Source organism: Haliotis cracherodii, unplaced genomic scaffold (assembly GCF_022045235.1).
Source record: "Haliotis cracherodii isolate W230 unplaced genomic scaffold, xgHalCrac1.p SCAF_16, whole genome shotgun sequence".
NCBI classification, from domain to species: Eukaryota; Metazoa; Mollusca; class Gastropoda; order Lepetellida; family Haliotidae; genus Haliotis; species Haliotis cracherodii.
This window is the reverse complement of record NW_027266271.1, coordinates 32,318,062-32,343,880: the sequence shown is the minus strand read 5'-3', so window position 1 is coordinate 32,343,880 and position 25,819 is coordinate 32,318,062. Positions and strand designations below refer to the sequence as shown.

At 43.5% G+C, this 25,819-nt stretch overlaps 1 protein-coding gene across 1 annotated transcript in view; it reads right to left on the bottom strand.

Moving 5' to 3' along the window:
- The window catches only part of LOC139464083 (kalirin-like), a 90,323-nt gene that overhangs the window by 8,368 nt on the left and 56,136 nt on the right, over nucleotides 1–25,819 (bottom strand). The window contains exons 16-24 of the mRNA XM_071245637.1: nucleotides 13,217–13,434; nucleotides 10,170–10,296; nucleotides 8,277–8,495; nucleotides 7,713–7,809; nucleotides 5,254–5,385; nucleotides 4,162–4,329; nucleotides 2,784–2,868; nucleotides 2,193–2,393; nucleotides 1,815–1,953 (exon numbers count right to left, since the gene is read on the bottom strand). Coding sequence (XP_071101738.1) covers nucleotides 1,815–1,953; nucleotides 2,193–2,393; nucleotides 2,784–2,868; nucleotides 4,162–4,329; nucleotides 5,254–5,385; nucleotides 7,713–7,809; nucleotides 8,277–8,495; nucleotides 10,170–10,296; nucleotides 13,217–13,434 — 1,386 coding nt within the window. The remainder of the gene's footprint in view (nucleotides 1–1,814; nucleotides 1,954–2,192; nucleotides 2,394–2,783; nucleotides 2,869–4,161; nucleotides 4,330–5,253; nucleotides 5,386–7,712; nucleotides 7,810–8,276; nucleotides 8,496–10,169; nucleotides 10,297–13,216; nucleotides 13,435–25,819) is intronic.

The following is a 25,819-nucleotide window of genomic DNA, read 5'->3' as shown; positions in this document are numbered from 1 at the left end:
GAGAATGGCACTGACTCAAACAGGAATAGCACATAACATGAGAATAAGACTGAACATTATAGAAATAGCTCATAATATAATATGGGATTATCACTGAACATTATAGGAATAGCGCATAATATAATGCGGGAATATCACTGAACATTATAGGAATAGCGCATAATATAACACGGGAATATCACTGAACATTATAGGAATAGCGCATAATGTAATACGTGAATATCACTGAACATTATAGGAAAAGCACGTAATATAATACGGGAATATCACTGAACATTATAGGAATAGCGCATAATATAATACGGGAATATCACTGAACATTATAGGAATAGCGCATAATATAATACGGGAATATCACTGAACATTATAGGAATAGCACATAATATAATACGGATATATCACTGAACATTATAGGAATAACGCGTAATATAATACTGGATTATCACTGAACATTATAGGAATAGCACATAATATAATATGGGAATATCACTGAGCATTATAGGAATAGCACGTAATATAATAAGGGAATATCACTGAACATTATAGGAATAGCACATAATATAATACGGATATATCACTGAACATTATAGGAATAACGCGTAATATAATACTGGATTATCACTGAACATTATAGGAATAGCACATAATATAATATGGGAATATCACTGAGCATTATAGGAATAGCACGTAATATAATAAGGGAGTATCACTGAACATTATAGGAATAGCGCATAATATAATACGGGAATATCACTGAACATTATAGGAATAGCGCATAATATAATAAGGGAATATCACTGAACATTATAGGAATAGCACATAATATAATACGGATATATCACTGAACATTATAGGAATAACGCTTAATATAATACTGGATTATCACTGAACATTATAGGAATAGCAGATAATAAATATGGGAATATCACTGAGCATTATAGGAATAGCACGTAATATAATAAGGGAATATCACTGAACATTATAGGAATAGTGCATAATATAATACGGGAATATCACTGAACATTATAGGAATAGCGCATAATATAATAAGGGAATATCACTGAACATTATAGGAATAGCACATAATATAATACGGATATATCACTGAACATTATAGGAATAACGCTTAATATAATACTGGATTATCACTGAACATTATAGGAATAGCAGATAATAAATATGGGAATATCACTGAGCATTATAGGAATAGCACGTAATATAATAAGGGAATATCACTGAACATTATAGGAATAGCGCATAATATAATACGGGAATATCACTGAACATTATAGGAATAGCGCATAATATAATACGGGAATATCATTGAACATTATAGGAATAGCACATAACATAATAATTATATGGGACTGAGACTGACTATTGCGAGAATACATGTAGCACATGACATCAGAATAACACATGCAGTTGTGGAGGGATGTACCTTAATGTCCAGGATGCCGTTGTACAAAGCGATCTTAGCGGTAAGGTGATTGTGTCTCCCATACCTTAAGATTGACTTAAGACAGTGGTAGCGCTAGGGTTGTTTTGTATATTGGCACCCAGGTGTGCGATGTGGCATTTGTGGAGGTATATGCCTTAATGTCCAGGAGAGCGATACGGCAGTTGTGGAGGAATATGCCTTAATGTCCAGGTGAGTGATGTGGCAGTTGTGGAGCTAGTACCTTAATGTCCAGGTGAGCGATAGGGCAGTTGTGGAGGTATATGCCTTAATGTCAAGGTGAGCGATACGGCAGTCGTGGAGGTATGTACCTTAATGTCCAGGTGAGCGATGCAGCAGTTGTGGAGGTACGTACCTTAATGTCCAGGTGAGCGATGCGGCAGTTGTGGAGGTACTGCACTACATCAAGAAGTTGTCTCATGTACTCCGCGGCTTGGATCTCGTCAAAGTGAGGCTTCCCGCAGATGTATTCCAACAAGCGGCCGTGAGGCAGCCTGCAACACACATCGCATTTCACAGGTCATTGATCACATGTCACAGTTTATTCATTGTATGGCAAAGTTCATTCATCGTATGTCACAGTTCATTCATCGCATGTCACAGGTCATTCATCTCACGTCTCAGTTTATTAATCACATGGCACAGTTTATTCATCGCATTTCACAGGTCACTGAGGACTAGAGCTAACAGGACAACTCGAAGCAGACAGGACGAGGAGACAAGAGCTACTTACAGTTGCATGATGATGATGAGGTTGGCGTGACTCTCGTACAGGTCGTACGCCTGCACCAGGTGCGAGTGTTGCAAACTCTGCAGTGTGTTGAACTCCGTCTCCACCGCCTCCTTCCTCACCAACTTCCGCGAGATCACTTTTGCTGCCAGCTCCTGGCCTGAGCACTTCTGGATACACTTACGGACCACTGCAAACCTTCCTCTGGTAGACACAACAGAAAGCTTTATGGCAGATAGTGTCACAAGTTGGTTGTCTGGAGAACCAACTTCTTGTTGAAACACACAGCATCTGATGTCTCCAATTGTAAGAAGTTTGCCCTAGAGAGGGGCAATGTATCACTGGTACCCCAAACCATAAGTTCGTTAAGAGATAACTGGACCGAAATTTCTAAAAAATGTAAAGACATTTTTGTCTTCCAACAAGTCATGGCCACAGCAGCAACGTTTGATTTTTCACTAAAAACGTTTACTATTCTCGGCCATGTGAAATTTGATCACAGATCACAGATATATAGGATACGACTATGTATGTACTGTTACCTCAGGGTTGAGGTGTAATTATCCTCCGAAGTTAAAGTTTTCCATGGCTTACCTTCCAATTTCTCCTGCATCACCAAAGTCATTATCATAGGTGGCCTTCCATATGGCACCTGTTGCCTCCTCCTTGGCACTCAGCTCTGTGGGCGTGGAGAAATGACATCATCAATGTCATCGCAATAATACAACTGTGTCCTGCTCACACAGAGGGACTTGACAATACCTATATACACACTAGATCCATGACATCATAGATACAGTGACTACTACCCATAAACACACTAGATCAATGACATCACAGATACAGTGACTACTACCCATAAACACACTAGATCCATGACATTATAGATACAGTGACTACTACCCATAAACACACTAGATCAATGACATTATAGATACAGTGACTACTACCCATAAACACACTAGATCAATGACATCATAGATACAGTGACTACTACCCATAAACACACTAGATCAATGACATTATAGATACAGTGACTACTACCCATAAACACACTAGATCAATGACATTATAGATACAGTGACTACTACCCATAAACACACTAGATCAATGACATCATAGATACAGTGACTACTACCCATAAACACACTAGATCAATGACATCATAGATACAGTGACTACTACCCATAAACACACTAGATGAATGATATTATAGACAAAGCAACTACTTCCTATAAACACACTAGATCAATGACATTATAGATACAGTGACTACTACCCATAAACACACTAGATCAATGACATTATAGATACAGTGACTACTACCCATAAACACACTAGATCAATGACATTATAGATACAGTGACTACTACCCATAAACACACTAGATCAATGATATCATAGATACAGTGACTACTACCCATAAACACACTAGATCAATGACATCATAGATACATGTACAGTGACTACTACCCATAAACACACTCGATCAATGACATCACAGATACAGTGACTACTACCCATAAACACACTAGATCCATGATATTATAGATACAGTGACTACTACCCATAAACACACTAGATCAATGATATTATAGATCTATACAGTGACTACTACCCATAAACACACTAGATCAATGATATTATAGACAGTGACTACTACCCATAAACACACTAGATCAATGATATTATAGATACAGTGACTACTACCCATAAACACACTAGATCAATGATATTATAGATACATGTACAGTGACTACTACCCATAAACACACTAGATCAATGATATTATAGACAGTGACTACTACCCATAAACACACTAGATCAATGACATTATGGATACAGTGACTACTACCCATAAACACACTAGATCAATGACATTATAGATACAGTGACTACTACCCATAAACACACTAGATCAATGATATTATAGACACAGCAACTACTACAACTCCATCTGTTTGCTCCTCACCATACTCTGTGGGCACAGCGACGTACACTGAAGGGGGGCTCGGTTCACTGATGCCTACGGCGTTGTTGGCGCTGACGCGGAACTGGTAGGTGATGCCCGGCTCCAGGTCCCCGATGACCTGGGATGTGTTGGGGACGTACGGGATGGCCAACTGCCACACTTCAGAGGCTGCAAGCAACAACAGTGCCCTTCATCAACATCCCACCTCCATTGTCTCACCCTCATCAACATCCAACCTCCATTGTCTCACCCTCATCAACATCCCACCTCCATTGTCTCACCCTTATCAACACCCCACCTCCATTGTCTCACCCTCATCAACATCCCACCTCCATTGTCTCACCCTCATCAACATCCCACCTCCATTGTCTCACCCTCATCAACACCCCATCTCCATTGTCTCACCCTCATCAACACCCCATCTCCATTGTCTCACCCTCATCAACACCCCACCTCCATTGTCTCACCCTCATCAACACCCCATCTCCATTGTCTCACCCTCATCAACACCCCATCTCCATTGTCTCACCCTCATCAACACCCCACCTCCATTGTCTCACCCTCATCAACACCCCATCTCCATTGTCTCACCCTCATCCACACCCCACCTCCATTGTCTCACCCTCATCCACACTCCACCTCCATTGTCTCACCCTCATCAACACCCCACCTTCATTGTCTCACCCTCATCAACACCCCATCTCCATTGTCTCACCCTCATCAACACCCCACCTCCATTGTCTCACCCTCATCCACACTCCACCTCCATTGTCTCACCCTCACCAACACCCCACCTTCATTGTCTCACCCTCATCAACACCCTACCACTGGTGTTATTGTCCTGAATAATAACATTTACCTTTGTTGCACTATAAAGTCATAATTTGATGCCATGAAATAACAAAAACCGAAACATTCCTGTTTGCATGAAGCATATTCTGAAATGAACTGAACACCCCACCAAATCCAGCTGTGGATCTGTCAACCCAAGAAACATCCAAGTATTATGAACTCAGCTTTAATGCTTTATGTGTAACTTCATCCATCCCTCCTAGATCTAATGACAATGTTAAGTTGTCCATGTATCCTGACCTTTCTCCCTGAACTCCACGGTGTAGCCCTGAATTTGTCCACAGTGAGAGTTGGGAGGCGGTGACCACTCCAGGTGCACAGCTGTCCCCACCTGGTTGCGGATCACAGGCTGCCCCGGGGCCCCAGGCCGATCTGCCAACAGGAGAACATTGGGAACAAACCAACATAGACAGGACCAGATCATCCCGCGTAACATGTTCCCATTCTATTAGGATAAATACTCTGGACCCATTATCACCACAGCTTCATCCCTACACCTCCATCTCTCCAGTCTCTAAGCTGGCACAGACTTTTTCTCACTCCAGAGAGTAATTTCATTGGACCTTTCTTGATATTCATCCTAGTATTGGAAACAGCCTACAAAAGAAGCTGTGCCAGTGAATGGATCCAGGGCGTATGTCATAACAGATGGGGGACCGTGCAGGAATACACACACATTTAAACAGACAAGGTTGCAAGGATCACATGTGGATCATGTATAGCATGGGTGATCATCTATGGATTGTATATTAGGAAGGTGATCACTTGTAGATTGTATATGCCTGAGTGATATGACAATACACAACCCCATGTGATATGAGACCAGACACATGCCTATGTGATATGAGACCAGACATATCTGTGTGATATGAGACACATGCCTATCTGATATGAGACCAGACATCACTGTGTGATATAGGACAAGACACATCCCTGTGTGATATGAGACCAGACATCCCTGTGATATGAGACAAGACATTCCTGTGTGATATGAGACCAGACATCCCTGTTTAGATGAGACCAGACATCCCTGTGTGATATGAGACCAGACACATCCCTATGTGATATGAAACCAGACATCCCTATGTGATATGAGACCAGACATCCCTATGTGATATGAGACACACCCCTGTGTGATATGAGACCAAACATCCCTATGTGATATGAGACCAGACACACCCCTGTGTGATATGAGACCAGACATCCCTGTGTGATATGAGACCAGACATCCCTGTTTGATGAGACCAGACATCCCCGTGTGATATGAGACCAGACACATCCCTGTGTGATATCAGACCAGACATCCGTGTGTGATATGAGACCAGACATCCCTGTGTGATATGAGACCAGACATCCCTGTGTGATATGAGACCAGACATCCTTGTGTGATATGAGACCAGATATCCCTGTTTAGATAAGACCAGACATCCCTGTGTGATATGAGACCAGACACATCCCTGTGTGATATCAGACCAGATCATCCCTGTGTGATATGAGACACATCCCTGTGTGATATGAGACCAGACATCCTTGTGTGATATGAGACCAGACATCCTTGTTTAGATAAGACTTAACATAGTTGTGTGATATAAGACCAGACATCCCTATGTGATATGAGACCAGACACACCCCTGTGTGATATAAGACCAGACATCCCTATGTGATATGAGACCAGACATCACTGTGTGATATGAGACCAGACATCCCTGTGTGATATAAGACCAGACATCCCTATGTGATATGAGACCAGACATCCCTGTGTGATATGAGACCAGACATCCCTATGTGATATGAGACCAGACACACCCCTGTGTGATTTGAGACCAGACATCCCTATGTGATATGAGACCAGACATCCCTGTGTGATATGAGACCAAACATCCCTATGTGATATGAGACCAGACATCCCTATGTGATATGAGACCAGACATCCCTATGTGATATGAGACACACTCCTATGTGATATGAGACCAGACATCCCTATGTGATATGAGACCAGACACACCCCTGTGTGATATGAGACCAGACATCCCTGTGTGATATGAGACCAGACACACCCCTGTGTGATATGAGACCAGACATCCCTGTGTGAGGTGAGGTGAAATGGGGTTTAAAGTCGCGTCCAAGATTATTGCACATACATAGCGACGTGCATGTACGTGTGTGTGTTTGTGTGGCTGCTTATACTAGTTTTGGACTGATGCCGATTTATAGTGCTAGCTCACTGAGATACCATGCCGCAGTTTAACATGAATACCCCACTCAGACACAGTATACTGACTCTGAGCCGACCAGTCCTTGTTTTAACCCCTTAATGCCGAGCGCCAGACAGGGTAACAACAAGTACCATGTTTTAACGTCTTTTGGTATGACACATTCGGGGATCGAACCCCGGACCTTCCGCTCTCTGGGCGGACGCTCTACCACTAGACCACGGAGGCGGTCTATCCCTGTGTGCTATGAGACACATCCCTGTGTGATACGAGACCAGATATCCCTGTGTGATATGAGACACATCCCTGTGTGCTATGAGACACATCCCTGTGTGCTATGAGACCAGACATCCCTGTGTGATATGAGACACATCCCTGTGTGATATGAGACCAGACATCCCTGTAAAGATGAGACCAGACACATCCTAATCTGACATGAGACTTGGTGACGTGTGATATGAGCAGGAAGGTCTTAGTATTCCCCACCTAGTACTGTGAGGTTGGCGCGGGTCACGATGGAGCCAATCTCGCTACTTGCGAAGCAGGCGTACTCTCCCGCATCAGACAAGGACACCTGAGTGATCTGCAAGAAGGACAAGGTCAAGCATTATATCTTAATACACCACACGGGATAGTCATCTGTATCGTTTGTTGAGGTTAATTTGTTCATCGAACCACCTCATGCTATTGGATGATATATGTAACAGTTATGTTATGACAAACTCCATAAGAAGTTGCAAATGTTTCACTGATTGTGAGGATCGAATTTGAATTGCCACATCACCTTCTTCAACTCAATGATTCTATCATTATCTTTCGCAAAAGTTTTGTGTGTCCAATTTCCGTAGATTCCATCTGAACCTACAACTGCATAGATGCATTGGATTGTGTATTTTCTTTAGAAAGTCAACCTTCGTGGCCTTATAGTGGCAGCAAAAAATGACCCTTTACTCAGCAGCCAATATATGCTATATACAAGACTTTTGCCTGCTTAAATGATGCATAGGTTGCAGCAGGATCCAGGGATTCCCCCTCACTTGTCAGTCTTACCTGCAGAGTAGCCACACCCTCTTCATTGTACAGCAGCAGTATTCGTGGACCTGGGAGGATGGTGGTGGCGTCGTTGAAGCGCCAGCTGATGTTGGGGCGAGGTCGGCCACATATCTTACACGTGAGGATGGCCGTATCACCCGCTTGGACTGTGACACTGGTCAGGGGCTGCTGGACGATTGGGGGGACCTCGTAGTTGAAGTCCCCTGGACTCATCACCTGAACACACAAAGTGGGCGAACACATCATCACCTGAACACACAAGGAGGACACATCCTCACCTGAACACACAAGCCTGACACATCATCACCTGAACACACAAGGTGCACACATCATCACCTAAACACACAAGGAGGACATATCATCATCTGAACACACAAGGTGAACACATCATCACCTGAACACACAAGGAGGACACATCCTCACCTGAACACACAAGCCTGACACATCCTCACCTGAACACACAAGCCTGACACATCCTCACCTGAACACACAAGGTGAACACATCATCACCCGAACACACAAGGTTGACACATCATCACCTGAACACACAAGGTGAACACATCATCACCTGAACACACAAGGTGGACACATCCTCACCTTAACACACAAGGAGGACACATCATCACCTGATCACACAAGGTGGACACATCATCACCTGAACACAAAAGGTGAACACATCATCACCTGAACACACAAGGAGGACACATCATCACCTGAACACACAAGGAGGACACATCATCACCTGAACACACAAGGTGGACACATCATCACCTGAACACACAAGGTGGACACATCATCACCTAAACACACAAGGAGGACACATCCTCACCTGAACACACAAGGTGGACACATCATCACCTGAACACACAAGGAGGACACATCCTCACCTGAACACACAAGGAGGACACATCCTCACCTGAACACACAAGCCTGACACATCCTCACCTGAACACACAAGGTGCACACATCATCACCTGAACACACAAGGAGGACACATCCTCACCTGAACACACAAGGTGAACACATCCTCACCTGAACACACAAAGTGGACACATCGTCACCTGAACACACAAGGTGGACACATCCTCACCTGAACACACAAGGTGGACACATCCTCACCTGAACACACAAGCCTGACACATCCTCACCTGAACACACAAGGTGGACACATCCTCACCTGAACACACAAGGTGAACACATCCTCACCTGAACACACAAGCCTGACACATCCTCACCTGAACACACAAGCCTGACACATCCTCACCTGAACACACAAGCTTGACACATCCTCACCTGAACACACAAGGTGAACACATCATCACCTGAACACACAAGGTGGACACATCCTCACCTGAACACACAAGGTGGACACATCATCACCTGAACACACAAGCCTGACACATCCTCACCTGAACACACAAGGTGGACACCTCATCACCTGAACACACAAGGTGGACACATCATCACCTGAACACACAAGGTGGACACATCCTCACCTGAACACACAAGGTGGACACATCCTCACCTGAACACACAAGCTTGACACATCCTCACCTGAACACACAAGGTGGACACATCCTCACCTGAACACACAAGGTGGACACATCCTCACCTGAACACACAAGGTGGACACATCCTCACCTGAACACACAAGCCTGACACATCCTCACCTGAACACACAAGGTGGACACATCCTCACCTGAACACACAAGCCTGACACATCCTCACCTGAACACACAAGGTGGACACATCCTCACCTGAACACACAAGCCTGACACCTGAACCATGTTACCACACAAGCAATGATATGAGTTTTATTTCTCCACACACAGAATAAGGTGAAAGAATGAAAGTATGTGATAAGACTATCATCTAAAAATGAACCACTACCTTGACCTTGGGCTTTCCATCCCGCCCGAGTGACTTGGCCTTCCTCTCAAGGCTGCTCATCCCATCAGCGCACTTGTCAGGCCGAAAACTTGGCTTCTTCAGTTTGAACATCTGCCACGAGTGTTTTCTGAAGAAAATAACAACAACTTATATCAGTCAGCTGGGCAATAAAAACATTTATCGGGTGGATCTTTCAGTCCTCAGTACCAGAACAGCAGCAAAACTCCGGGGCAGCGTCAAGGAGATATACTTCAGTGAGATTATACATGTCATGTATTAGTGGGTGTACCTTAAACAATTATCTATGCAATCAGAGATTGAAACCAGGTTGATGTTTAGGATCATATTACAATGATTGGGTGCAAGACATCGCAAGAAACAATCTGGACAATATGTTCTTTAATTCAACTGAAACTTTTGCGAAGCCAAGAAGTATTGAAAAAAACAGAGACACTAGGCTATGTAGCTCACCTGATTTAGGAAGCAAGTTTATTTTGTTTTCGTTTGTTGTTTAATGCAACACTCAGTAATATTCCAGCTATATGATGCCTCTGGTGGCCTCTTACAACAAGCATGGGTTGCTGAAGACTTATTCTAACCCGGAATTGTCACTCGGCTTTACACAAATTTAGTACAAATATCTAAAGTGAGGAACTAATTGGTGCAAAAGATTCAAGGAAGAAGACAGAAAAAAATAATTTTGCTACATTATTTATGACACTGATGTATAGTGCAAGTAGTGACACCTTGAATGATTTGAATCTCAAACAAGTGCAAAAGTGAGCGTGGCTCACTAATACCCCCGACCCGCCTAGTGTGTCAGTAGTTACAAATTAAATAGCTAGGATAGGGTTAGGCAGGGTTCCCCCTAGACTCCAATATCTGAGAGACACCTTGACTTGAATTTTTGGGAGACAAAAATATTTTTTGAGAGTCAAATGTTTTATTGTATGATTAATGAAATTTAAAGTGTTCACTGTTAATGTTACACTTAAAGTTAAGTATCTTTTAAATATTATATGTCTTTAGTTTAAGTTAACAAGTGCTAATTAATGTTCTCAGCTCATTCTCAGCTCTTCAGAGAAATAAAGGATATATGAATGAAAAACAAAGCTTGTTGGTTTTATTTTTCCACAATCTTTAATTACTTCACAGCTCATGAAACAATTTACAGTGACACTAATACAGGATGAATAAATAACATCAGTCTCAACTGTGAGACATAATTTTTAATCATGGATGGATATCAAAATACATTTCATGTCAGATTATAATTTTATTACCACTAACTCATTTACATCTTTTATCTAGTTATCTTGTATTATCTATCAACAGTGAAGTTGAACTGAAGAATTGTGAACACTTGTAATATTTTCTGGTTGAATACAGTTTATTAGCAACAACAAACACGCCCAAAGCTTTACATTTCGTATATACCATATTTATTCGTGTATAATACGCAACCCTAATCATGGGCAATTAAATCCTGAAAAAAATATCTCTCGTGTATAATACGCACAGACTTTTCTTCAGTCTCATTTCAGGCTGTCATGATCCGTCATCGGAAATAGCATAACAAATGCGAATTGAATTACGCAAGTTAATCCTGTTGTTACACTATCTGGTAATAAAAATGTGTTCTCTGTATATCTGACCTTATGTTTGTCATCTATTTTATTAATTTTATTTAAAATTTCATTCAGTAATGTTTACCTAAATTTCGTCAAAAACATGTGTCTCTCCGATACTTATAACTTCCGTTTACCCCGTTCCATAGGTTCCGCTTAACCACATACTGTGACCGCGCCAAATCACATTATTCACCGCAACAATGATAATATTTTCTTTTGTTTCATTTTTTACGAGTCTACACATCTAGATAAACATATGTCATGGTTAACTTTTAGTGAGAAAATATGCCGAAATGTGAAAAACCTTGTCCATTTGCGTAGTTTTCCTTTGTTTACATCACGTGCTGTCATCGAAGCCACACTAAGGGTGAGAGATACGTTCACTTTGATGAATAAATATATTTTGTTGTGTACCTCACAGTCGCACAGTTTTAGTAGCATATCTATATAATTATGCAAAACAATATATAAAGCGTAAATAATTTTTTTCTTTTGACTGCACCCCTCCATATGACACAGATTATATGTACTAAGTTTGAGATGAATCCACTGAATAGTTTAAGAGAAATCGCGCGGACAAAGTTTTCGGACGAACATTTTGGTTTGAAAAATTCATAAAAAAATGGAAAATTAATAAAAACATTTTTTTTCTTTTGACTGCACCCCTCCATATGACACAGATTATATGTACTAAGTTTGAGATGAATCCCCTGAACAGTTTAAGAGAAATCGTGCGGACAAAGTTTTCCGGCAGACGTTAGGGTTTGAAAAATTCATAAAAAAATGGAAAATTAATAAAAACTATTTTTTTCTTTTGACTGCACCCCTCCATATGACACAGATTATATGTACTAAGTTTGAGATGAATCCCCTGAATAGTTTAAGAGAAATTGCGCGGACAATGTTTTCGGACGGACGGACGGACAGACGGAATCTTGGTATAACTATACATTTTGTCGGGGGGTATAACAAAATGTTTAAGCCCTGTGTCCTGTGGTTGCTAAGAATAAGATTTTTAAAGTTCTGTTTTAAATTCTTACCTTAAATATTCTGAAAAGAAAAATCGCAAAAAAATCACATTGATTTGAACAAGATAATAAGTGAGGTACAAATAATAGAATAGGTCTTCACCAACCCATGCTTGCTATAAAAGGGGACTATGCTTGTTGTTATGTGTGACTAACGGGATCGGGTGACCAGGCTCGCTGACTTGGCTGATGCATGTCATCCTATCCCAATTGTGTGGATTGATGCTTATGATGTCAATCACTGGATAGTGTGGTCAAGACTCGATTATTTACAGGCTGCCGTCATAAAACTGGAATATTGCTAAGTGCGGTGTTGAACAACAACAAACAAACAAACAACAAATAAAAACTCACTTTGAGCTGTAGCAATGACAGGCATGTGACTTACTTGAGACTGCCGTCCATGTCCTTGGGCCCGAGGATGTGTCCCGGGATCCAGCCCTCCGCGGCGGGGGAGTTGTGGTTGGCGGCGCGATGCACCAGGAACATGTTGGTGGGATTGGTGGCCAGGATCTGCACCAGCTCGCCGCGGAATACGGAGATCTCGTCCTCCTTGATGGCCACGTAGTCGACAATGATGCGTCCCTCTGTGACCCCACCCTCCAGCTGGGGACAAACCAGGGTGAGTGAGTGAGTCCCATCGAGCCACAGCCCCGCCTCATGGTGACACAGCCCTGCCTCATGGGCGACACACTCCCTCCACAATAACCAAAATGGTTCATAATCCTACAGCCATGGATTGTCTCCATCAATTTGCCGCACACAAAATCCTACCTTGGTTTTCAAAATTTCATTTTATAATTATTTTTATTAGCAATGTTGCAAAAGAACATATTCAAATAATAAGAAACAGTTACCAAGCTTCCAACAGGGAACACGGCATACATGGAACCACAATAGAGATGAGCCTCTCCTTTGTTCAAACTGTTGGTATTTAATCACAACTGGGTTTAGAAGTCTCCAGCTGCTCGTTGGTGCTTGTGTACGTGTGCGTGTGTGTGTGTGTGTGTGTGTGTGTGTGTGTGTGTGTGTGGTGGAGGCTGTGGAGGAGCTGCTATTGCGGAGGGGGTGGTAATGGGGCTGGTATTATGGAAGGGCTGGTATTGTAAAGGGGCTGGTATTATAGAGGGGCTGGTATTGTAAAGGGGCTGGTATTAGGGAGGGGCAGGTATTGTGGAGGGGCTGTATTGTGGAGGGAGGGTATCATAAAGGGGCTGGTATTGTGTGTGGGTGTGTGTGTTAGTATTGTGAAGGGGCTGGTATTGGGGCTGGTATTAGGACTGGTATTGCGGAGAGGGGTGTGTGTGTTATTGTGGAGGGACTGGTATCATAAAGGGGCTGGTATTGTGTGTGGGGGTGTGTGCTAGTATTTTGGAGGGGCTTGTATTGGGACTGGTATTGCGGAGAGGGGTCTGTGTGATATTGTGGAGGGACTGGTATTGGGGAGGGGCTGTATTTTCAAGGGGCTGTATTTTGGAGGGACTGGTACTGTAGAGGGGCTGTAACCTGGAGGAACTGGTATTGTGGAGCGACTGTATTGTGGAGGGACTGGTAGTGTAGAGGGGCTGGTATTGTGGAGGGGCAGGTCTTGTGAAGGGGCTGGTATTGTCAAGGAGCTGTATCATGGAGGGGCAGGTCTTGTGGTGGGGCTGTAACCTAGAGGGACTGATATTGTGGAGCGTCTGTATTGTGGAAGGACTGGTATTGTGAGGAGCTGGTATTGTGGAGGGGATGGTAATGTGGAGGGGTTGGTATTGTGGAAGGGCTGGTATTGTGAAGGGGCTGTCAGAGCTCACCTTGCTGTACTTACCTGGTCCAATACTCCACACCATGTTTGCATATATGAATGTAGTCCCCCATTTGCTTTCTTTTTGCTTAATATTTTCATACTGAGATATGAAGATAACCAACTGTGGGAACTGTTTACATAATTATTAATATTTTGTTCCAGTTAATCTATCAACGATGCTATCCCTTGCATTGAGAGATGATAATTGAGCTAACAACAATGCAGTCACCAGGTGAGCTAACAACACCAGGTGAGCTAATAACACATGGTGAGCCAACAACACCGGGTGAGCTAACAACACCGGTTGAGCTAACAAACCAGGTGAGCTAATAACACCAGGTGAGCTAACAACACCATGTCAGCAAACATCTTTTTTGTCACACAGAAGAGTGAGTGAGTTTACAACAAATATTCATTATAAACTTCTATGTAAAGGTGCCATCAGAGAGAAAGAAATACAACAGCAAGATAGTTACCATATTGTCTGCAAGAGACAGACAAGCTTGACTAACTCAGTAACATGTGCCAGTGCCTAAACAATGGCAGCATCTCAGTACATGTGAGTAGCTGGTTTAGTGTATCAACATTAGGTAGGTCACCACATCACAACACGTTAGTGCTGAAGCAAACTAACTGCAGAATTAAAAAAACATCTAAGTAGTCAATAAGTATACTTGTGTTAAATGTGTACATTGTATTGACTGGGTATTTGTTCCAGCTCAGGTGAGATATATCGTGATATAATAAAGACTGCACAGAGACTGATAATGCATAAAGCAACATATTTTCACAAGCCAGAATATCACCAAGTTGCACATCATCGGCTGAGGGAGAATGGTGATATGGGACATTACATTGTCAATAGGCAACTATTTAAACATTCTTCACATGTTCAGTTCAGTGCTACACTTATACATGAACTTAGCTTTTGAGTTGAGTGTGAGCTTGAGAGAGAGAGCTTGAGAGAGAGAGCTTGAGAGAGAGAGCTTGAGAGAGAGAGAGAGAGAGAGAGAGAGAGAGAGAGAGGGAGGCATGAGCTGGGAGGAGGGGCACATTAGCTGGGAGTTGTTGGTGTGGTCAGTGTTGCTAGGCAGGTGTTGGTGCAGTTGGTGATGGTGTAGTTGGTGTTGTTGAAGTAGGTGGGCCAGGTCTATCCATGGTGTACATTACATGTTGTGATTGACAGTGACAGCATCGATGTCGGCTACACATCACTCACAGGGCCAGCTGTCTGGCTTCCCTCACAGTGGTGGGCAGATAACTCAAAGCACAGCTGTCACAGGACGAAACATGAACCAGTTCACATCACTATCTGCAGGATACAGCCAAAAACACATGAAAACACACAGGAACTCACATACCCAGCACACAGGATCTCACATACCCAGCACACAGGATCTCACACACCTAGCACACAGGACCTCACACACCTAGCATACAGGACCTCACACACCTAGCACACAGGACCTAACACACCTAGCACACAGGACCTAACACACCTAGCACACAGGAACTACCACACCTAGCACACAGGACCTCACACACCTAGCACACAGGACCTCACACACCTAGCACACAGGACCTCACACACCTAGCATACAGGACCTCACACACCTAGCACACAGGACCTAACACACCTAGCACACAGGACCTCACACACCTAGCACACAGGACCTAACACACCTAGCACACAGGACCTAACACACCTAGCACACAGGAACTACCACACCTAGCACACAGGACCTCACACACCTAGCACACAGGACCTCACATGACCAGCACACAGTACCTCACATACTCAGCACACAGGACCTCACACACCTAGCATACAGGAACTACCACACCTAGCACACAGGACCTAACACACCTAGCACACAGGACCTAACACACCTAGCACACAGGACCTCACATGACCAGCACACAGTACCTCACACACCTAGCACACAGGACCTCACACACCTAGCACACAGGACCTAACACACCTAGCACACAGGACCTAACACACCTAGCACACAGGACCTAACACACCTAGCACACAGGACCTAACACACCTAGCACACAGGACCTCACATGACCAGCACACAGTACCTCACACACCTAGCACACAGGACCTCACACACCTAGCACACAGGACCTAACACACCTAGCACACAGGACCTAACACACCTAGCACACAGGAACTACCACACCTAGCAAACAGGAACTACCACACCTAGCATACAGGACCTCACACACCTAGCACACAGGAACTCACACACCTAGCACCCAGGGACTCACACACCTAGCACGCAGGACCTCACATGACCAGCACACAGTACCTCACATACTCAGTACACAGGACCTCACACACCTAGCACACAGGAACTACCACACCTAGCACACAGGAACTACCACACCTAGCATACAGGACCTCACATGACCAGCACACAGTACCTCACATACTCAGCACACAGGACCTCACACACCTAGCATACAGGAACTACCACACCTAGCACACAGGAACTACCCTACCTAGCATACAGGACCTCACACACCTAGCACACAGGAACTCACACACCTAGTACACAGGAACTACCACACCTAGCATACAGGAACTCACACACCTAGCATACAGGAACTACCACACCTAGCATACAGGACCTCACACACCTAGCATACAGGAACTCACACACCTAGCATACAGGAACTACCACACCTAGCATACAGGACCTCACACACCTAGCATACAGGAACTCACACACCTAGCATACAGGAACTCACACACCTAGTATACAGGAACTACCACACCCAGCATACAGGACCTCACACACCTAGCGCACAGGACCTCACACACCTAGCACACAGGATCTCACACACCTAGCACACAGGAACTCACACACCTAGCATACAGGACCTCACACACCTAGTATACAGGAACTCACACACCTAGCATATGGGAACTCACACACCTAGCACACAGGAACTCACACACCTAGCACACAGGAACTCACACAACTTGTTTGTGCCTGTGTCATGACGCCTACAATACTACTACTATTTGTTCACAGTTTTATGCAGATATTATGCAATTTGAGTTGTAGCTAAACTATTAACTGCAAACATGTCAGACAGATATTTATCAATAAATAATTCTATGTCAAGTAAGCAGCCACAGAGGATCGCTGCAGTGATCAAGCTCCTCCCCAGCGGGTGAGACGCTCAGTGATATCGCTGCCACCAGTTTGGAAGTGGCTATTACAAGAATCTTGAAATTTGCCACCCCCAGCTACAGTCACGTATATATACACTTTTGTTTGTCTATGGGAAAGCCATCATAGTGAATTTGGAAAAGGTTTACGACTGACCAGATTTCCCAGATGAATTTACCTTTTGGTTTGTTTAATCAAATTGGTTTGTGATTTCAGACAACTGGAATTTCACCCAACTCTCCCCTTACATTCTAACTATTCCAATTACATGATTGTTTACATGAAATAGAAATTCAAATTGACAATCAAAGAAAATGATTTAGCTGTGGTAAGAGTATTCAGCGTCACGGTGGTCACCACTTGTTTTTAAGCATAAGTCAGTTGTGAGTTCAACTCCAAGCATGGTTGTGGCCACCTATCACAGTGGGGAGCTGTGTATAGTATAGAGAGGTCCACATTTGGGCTATCCCTGTGAGGAGGTTGTGTGGTGATGCTGGGTGGTGTATGGAGCTGAGGTGAGTGTGATGTGGTGTGGTGGAGCTTGTGTGACAGGTGAGAGGATGAGCTTGTGACGTAAACATTCTCTGACCACAGGTCAGTTACATAGGAATCATGTGTCAATCATAGTCTCAACCATCACTAAGGGAGAGTGTGGCCACATACATTGAGATTGTCACTCACTTTCTTGTTCTATCTAACACTCAGTATGATAATATGAGATACAACAAATCAGCTATTGATTGTCAACTGATTTGAAAACAGGGGACAATGAACAAAGCGCCAAAACAATGTGTCTCTACAATGTGTCTCTACAATGTGTCTCCCACAATGTGTCTCTACAATGTGTCTCTACAATGTGTCTCCCACAATGTGTCTCCCACAATGTGTCTCTACAATGTGTCTCCCACAATGTGTCTCTACAATGTGTCTCTACAATGTGTCTCCCACAATGTGTCTCTACAATGTGTCTCCCACAATGTGTCTCTACAATGTGTCTCTACAATGTGTCTCCCACAATGTGTCTCTACAATGTGTCTCCCACAATGTGTCTCTGCAATGTGTCTCTACAATGTGTCTCTACAATGTGTCTCTACAATGTGTCTCCCACAATGTGTCTCTACAATGTGTCTCTACAATGTGTCTCCCACAATGTGTCTCCCACAATGTGTCTCTACAATGTGTCTCTACAATGTGTCTCTACAATGTGTCTCCCACAATGTGTCTCTACAATGTGTCTCCCACAATGTGTCTCCCACAATGTGTCTCTACAATGTGTCTCCCACAATGTGTCTCTACAATGTGTCTCTACAATGTGTCTCCCACAATGTGACTCTACAATGTGTCTCCCACAATGTGTCTCTACAATGTGTCTCTACAATGTGTCTCCCACAATGTGTCTCCCACAATGTGTCTCTACAATGTGTCTCCCACAATGTGTCTCTACAATGTGTCTCTACAATGTGTCTCCCACAATGTGTCTCCCACATTGTGTCTCTACAATGTGTCTCCCACAATGTGTCTCTACAATGTGTCTCCCACAATGTGTCTCTACAATGTCTCTCCCACAATGTGTCTCTACAATGTGTCTCCCACAATGTGTCTCTACAATGTGTCTCCCACAATGTGACTCTACAATGTGTCTCCCACAACGTGTCTCCCACAATGTGTCTTTACAATGTGTCTCCCACAATGTGTCTCTACAATGTGTCTCTACAATGTGTCTCCCACAATGTTTCTCTACAATGTGTCTCCCACAATGTGTCTATACAATGTGTCTCTACAATGTGTCTCCCACAATATGTCTCTACAATGTCTCTCCCACAATGTGTCTCTACAATGTGTCTCTACAATGTGTCTCCCACAACGTGTCTCCCACAATGTGTCTCTACAATGTGTCTCTACAATGTGTCTCTACAATGTGTCTCCCACAATGTGTCTCTACAATGTGTCTCTACAATGTGTCTCTACAATGTGTCTCCCACAATGTGTCTCTACAATGTGTCTCCCACAATGTGTCTCCCACAATGTGTCTCTACAATGTGTCTCCTACAATGTGTCTCTACAATGTGTCTCCCACAACGTGTCTCCCACAATGTGTCTCTACAATGTGTCTCCCACAATGTGTCTCTACAATGTGTCTCCCACAACGTTTCTCTACGTGTCTTCCACAAAGTTTCTCTACAACGTGTCTCTCACAATGTGTCTCCCACAATGTGTCTCCCACAATGTGTCTCCCACAATGTGTCTCGAAAACATGTCTCCCACAATGTGTCTCTACAATGTGTCTCCCACAATGTTTCTCTACAATGTGTCTCTACAATGTGTCTCCCACAATGTGTCTCCCACAATGTGTCTCTACAATGTGTCTCCCACAATGTTTCTCTACAATGTGTCTCCCACAATGTTTCTCTACAACGTGTCTCCCACAATGTGTCTCTACAATGTGTCTCCCACAATGTGTCTCTACAATGTGTCTCCCACAATGTGTCTCTACAATGTGTCTCTACAATGTGTCTCCCACAATGTGTCTCCCACATTGTGTCTCTACAATGTGTCTCCCACAATGTGTCTCCCACAATGTGTCTCTACAATGTGTCTCCCACAATGTGTCTCTACAATGTGTCTTTACAATGTGTCTCCCACAATGTGTCTCTACAATGTGTCTCTACAATGTGTCTCTACAATGTGTCTCCCACAATGTTTCTCTACAATGTGTCTCCCACAATGTGTCTCTACAATGTGTCTCTACAATGTGTCTCCCACAATATGTCTCTACAATGTCTCTCCCACAATGTGTCTCTACAATGTGTCTCTACAATGTGTCTCCCACAACATGTCTCCCACAACGTGTCTCTACAATGTGTCTCCCACAATGTGTCTCTACAATGTGTCTCTACATTGTGTCTCCCACAATGTGTCTCCCACAATGTGTCTCCCACAATGTGTCTCTACAATGTGTCTCCCACAATGTGTCTCTACAATGTGTCTCTACAATGTGTCTCTACAATGTGTCTCTACGATGCGTCTCCCACAATGTGTCTCCCACAATGTGTCTCTACAATGTGTCTCCCACAATGTGTCTCTACAATGTGTCTCCCACAATGTGTCTCCCACAATGTGTCTCTACAATGTCTCTCCCACAATGTGACTCTACAATGTGTCTCCCACAATGTGTCTCCCACAATGTGTCTCTACAATGTCTCTCCCACAATGTTTCTCTACAATGTGTCTTTACAATGTGTCTCCCACAATGTGTCTCTACAATGTGTCTCCCACAATGTGTCTCTACAATGTGTCTCTACAATGTGTCTCCCACAATATGTCTCTACAATGTCTCTCCCACAATGTGTCTCTGCAATGTGTCTCTACAATGTGTCTCCCACAATGTGTCTCCCACAATGTGTCTCTACATTGTGTCTCTACAATGTGTCTCCCACAATGTGTCTCTACAATGTGTCTCCCACAATGTGTCTCCCACAATGTGTCTCTACAATGTGTCTCTACAATGTGTCTCTACAATGTGTCTCCCACAATGTGTTTCTACAATGTGTCTCTACAATGTGTCTCTACAATGTGTCTCTACAATGTGTCTCCCACAATGTGTCTCTACAATGTGTCTCTACAATGTGTCTCCCACAATGTGTCTCCCACAATGTTTATCTACAATGTGTCTCTACAATGTGTCTCCCACAATGTGTCTCTACAATGTGTCTCCCACAATGTGTCTCTAGAATGTGTCTCTACAATGTGTCTCTAGAATGTGTCTCCCACAATGTGTCTCTACAATGTGTCTCCCACAATGTGTCTCTACAATGTGTCTCTACAATGTGTCTCCCACAATGTGTCTCCCACAATGTGTCTCTACAATGTCTCTCCCACAATGTTTCTCTACAATGTGTCTTTACAATGTGTCTCCCACAATGTGTCTCTACAATGTGTCTCCCACAATGTGTCTCTACAATGTGTCTCTACAATGTGTCTCCCACAATATGTCTCTACAATGTCTCTCCCACAATGTGTCTCTGCAATGTGTCTCTACAATGTGTCTCCCACAATGTGTCTCCCACAATGTGTCTCTACATTGTGTCTCTACAATGTGTCTCCCACAATGTGTCTCTACAATGTGTCTCCCACAATGTGTCTCCCACAATGTGGCTCTACAATGTGTCTCTACAATGTGTCTCTACAATGTGTCTCCCACAATGTGTCTCTACAATGTGTCTCTACAATGTGTCTCTAGAATGTGTCTCCCACAATGTGTCTCTACAATGTGTCTCTACAATGTGTCTCCCACAATGTGTCTCTACAATGTGTCTCTACAATGTGTCTCTACAATGTGTCTCTACGATGCGTCTCCCACAATGTGTCTCCCACAATGTGTCTCCCACAATGTGTCTCTACAATGTGTCTCCCACAATGTGTCTCTACAATGTGTCTCCCACAATGTGTCTCCCACAATGTGTCTCTACAATGTGTCTCCCACAATGTTTCTCTACAATGTGTCTCCCACAATGTGTCTCCCACAATGTGTCTCTACAATGTCTCTCCCACAATGTTTCTCTACAATGTGTCTCCCACAATGTGTCTCTACAATGTGTCTCCCACAATGTGTCTCTAAAATGTGTCTCTACAATGTGTCTCCCACAATATGTCTCTACAATGTCTCTCCCACAATGTGTCTCTGCAATGTGTCTCTACAATGTGTCTCTACATTGTGTCTCTACAATGTGTCTCCCACAATGTGTCTCTACAATGTGTCTCCCACAATGTGTCTCCCACAATGTGTCTCTACAATGTGTCTCTACAATGTGTCTCTACAATGTGTCTCCCACAATGTGTTTCTACAATGTGTCTCTACAATGTGTCTCTACAATGTGTCTCTACAATGTGTCTCTACAATGTGTCTCCCACAATGTGTCTCTACAATGTGTCTCTACAATGTGTCTCCCACAATGTGTCTCCCACAATGTGTCTCTACATTGTGTCTCTACAATGTGTCTCCCACAATGTGTCTCTACAATGTGTCTCCCACAATGTGTCTCTACAATGTGTCTCTACAATGTGTCTCCCACAATGTGTTTCTACAATGTGTCTCTACAATGTGTCTCTACAATGTGTCTCCCACAATGTGTCTCTACAATGTGTCTCTACAATGTGTCTCCCACAATGTGTCTCCCACAATGTGTCTCTACAATGTGTCTCTACAATGTGTCTCCCACAATGTGTCTCTACAATGTGTCTCCCACAATGTGTCTCTAGAATGTGTCTCTACAATGTGTCTCCCACAATGTGTCTCCCACAATGTGTCTCTACAATGTGTCTCTACAATGTGTCTCCCACAATGTGTCTCTACAATGTGTCCTTACAATGTGTCTCCCACAATGTGTCTCCCACAATGTGTCTCTACAATGTCTCTCCCACAATGTTTCTCTACAATGTGTCTTTACAATGTGTCTCCCACAATGTGTCTCTACAATGTGTCTCCCACAATGTGTCTCTACAATGTGTCTCTACAATGTGTCTCCCACAATATGTCTCTACAATGTCTCTCCCACAATGTGTCTCTGCAATGTGTCTCTACAATGTGTCTCTACAATGTGTCTCCCACAATGTGTCTCTACATTGTGTCTCTACAATGTGTCTCCCACAATGTGTCTCTACAATGTGTCTCCCACAATGTGTCTCCCACAATGTGGCTCTACAATGTGTCTCTACAATGTGTCTCCCACAATGTGTCTCTACAATGTGTCTCTACAATGTGTCTCTACAATGTGTCTCTACAATGTGTCTCTAGAATGTGTCTCCCACAATGTGTCTCTACAATGTGTCTCTACAATGTGTCTCCCACAATGTGTCTCCCACATTGTGTCTCTACAATGTGTCTCTAGAATGTGTCTCCCACAATGTGTCTCTACAATGTGTCTCCCACAATGTGTCTCTACAATGTGTCTCTACAATGTGTCTCCCACAATGTGTCTCTACAATGTGTCTCCCACAATGTGTCTCCCACATTGTGTCTCTACAATGTGTCTCCCACATTGTGTCTCTACAAAGTGTCTCTACAATGTGTCTCCCACAATGTGTCTCTACAATGTGTCTCCCACGTGTCTCTACAATGTGTCTGCCACAATGTGTCTCTACAATGTGTCTCTACAATGTGTCTCCCACAATGTGTCTCCCACAATGTGTCTCTACAATGTGTCTCCCACAATGTGTCTCTACAATGTGTCTCCCACAATGTGTCTCCCACAATGTGTCTCTACAATGTGTCTCTACAATGTGTCTCCCACAATGTGTCTCCCACAATGTGTCTCTACAATGTGTCTCCCACAATGTGTCTCTACAATGTGTCTCTACAATGGGCAAGGAGGATCACACCGATGTCATTGACGGTGGGATCTATAATGGTTCCTGCTAAGGAAGAGCGAGCATCATGGCAATCTGCTGACATTCACACTTTGCCAAGGGAGTGTCACATATGGGATATAGTCTGTTTCCAATTTCAAATTTTGATCAATGGAATTTCAGTAGTTTTACGGTAAACTTTCTTTTATAGGGTGAATGCTGAATGAGCCAGTCAGAAGCCTGACATTGATGTCTGTTGAAGTGTGTCCTGGCCCTTTGTAGAGAAGACTGACATGGTTGCAAAAGATGGTTGTGTGTTTAGGAGTGTGTTGAGGTGTGGACATCGACTATGACCATCTACTCATCTTGTTAAATCTGTGTGTGATGTATGTTATAGATTTAATGTTATAGATTTAATTTCGTAGACCCGGCAATGCTTGACACAAGCCACACATCTGGGTCTCTGAAGCCAGGACACACAAGTAACAATCTCAAGACATGGAAATGTAACAAATGTCCACTACTCCCATTCCAAGCGATACTGAGATGTGTTTCCAGTTGTCATCAATCTGAAACTGAGCATAGTCCTTATTAACTGTGACATTTCCTTCATTTAAGATCCCTGCCACATTATGTATAGTTTGTATTAGAAAAATGCTCTCAAGCTGGACCTCCAACACACCACACACAGTGGCACTACCAGCAACATAGCAGCAGTACCAGCAACATAGCAGTACTACCAGCAACATAGCAGTAGTACTGGCAACATAGCAGTACTACCAGCAACATAGCAGCACTGCCAGCAACATAGTAGCAGCACCAGCAACATAGCAGTACTACCGGCAACATAGCAGTAGTACTGGCAACATAGCAGCACTGCCAGCAACATAGTAGCAGCACCAGCAACATAGCAGTACTACCAGCAACATAGCAGCACTGCCAGCAACATAGTAGCACTATTGGCAACATAGCAGCAGTACCAGCAACATAGCAGCACTACCAGCAACATAGTGGCACTACCGGCAACATAGCAGCACTACCAGCAACATAGCAGTACTACCAGCAACATAGCAGCACTGCCAGCAACATAGTAGCAGTACCAGCAACATTGCAGCACTACCGGCAACATAGTATCATTACCAGCAACATTGCAGCAGTACCAGCAACATAGTTGCAGTACCAGCAACATAGTGGCACTGCAAGCAACATAGCAGCACTACCAGCAACAAAGTAGCAGTACCAGCAATACCAGCAACATAGTAGCACTGCCAGCAACATAGTAGCAGTACTACCAGCAACATAGCAGCACTACAAGCAACATAGTAGAAGCACCAGCAACATAGCAGCACTACTGGCAACATAGTATCACTACCAGCAACATAGTGGCACTGCCAGCAACATAGTAGCAGTACCAGCAACATAGTGGCACTGCCAGCAACATAGCAGCAGTACCAGCAACATAGCAGCAGTACCAGCAACATAGTAGCAGTACCAGCAACATAGTGGCACTGCCAGCAACATAGTATCACTACCAGCAACATAGTCGCAGTACCAGCAACATTGTGGCACTGCCAGCAACATAGTAGCAGTACCAGCAACATAGTGGCACTGCCAGCAACATAGCAGCACTGCCAGCAACAAAAAAGCACCTCCCCAGCCTTTTACAATC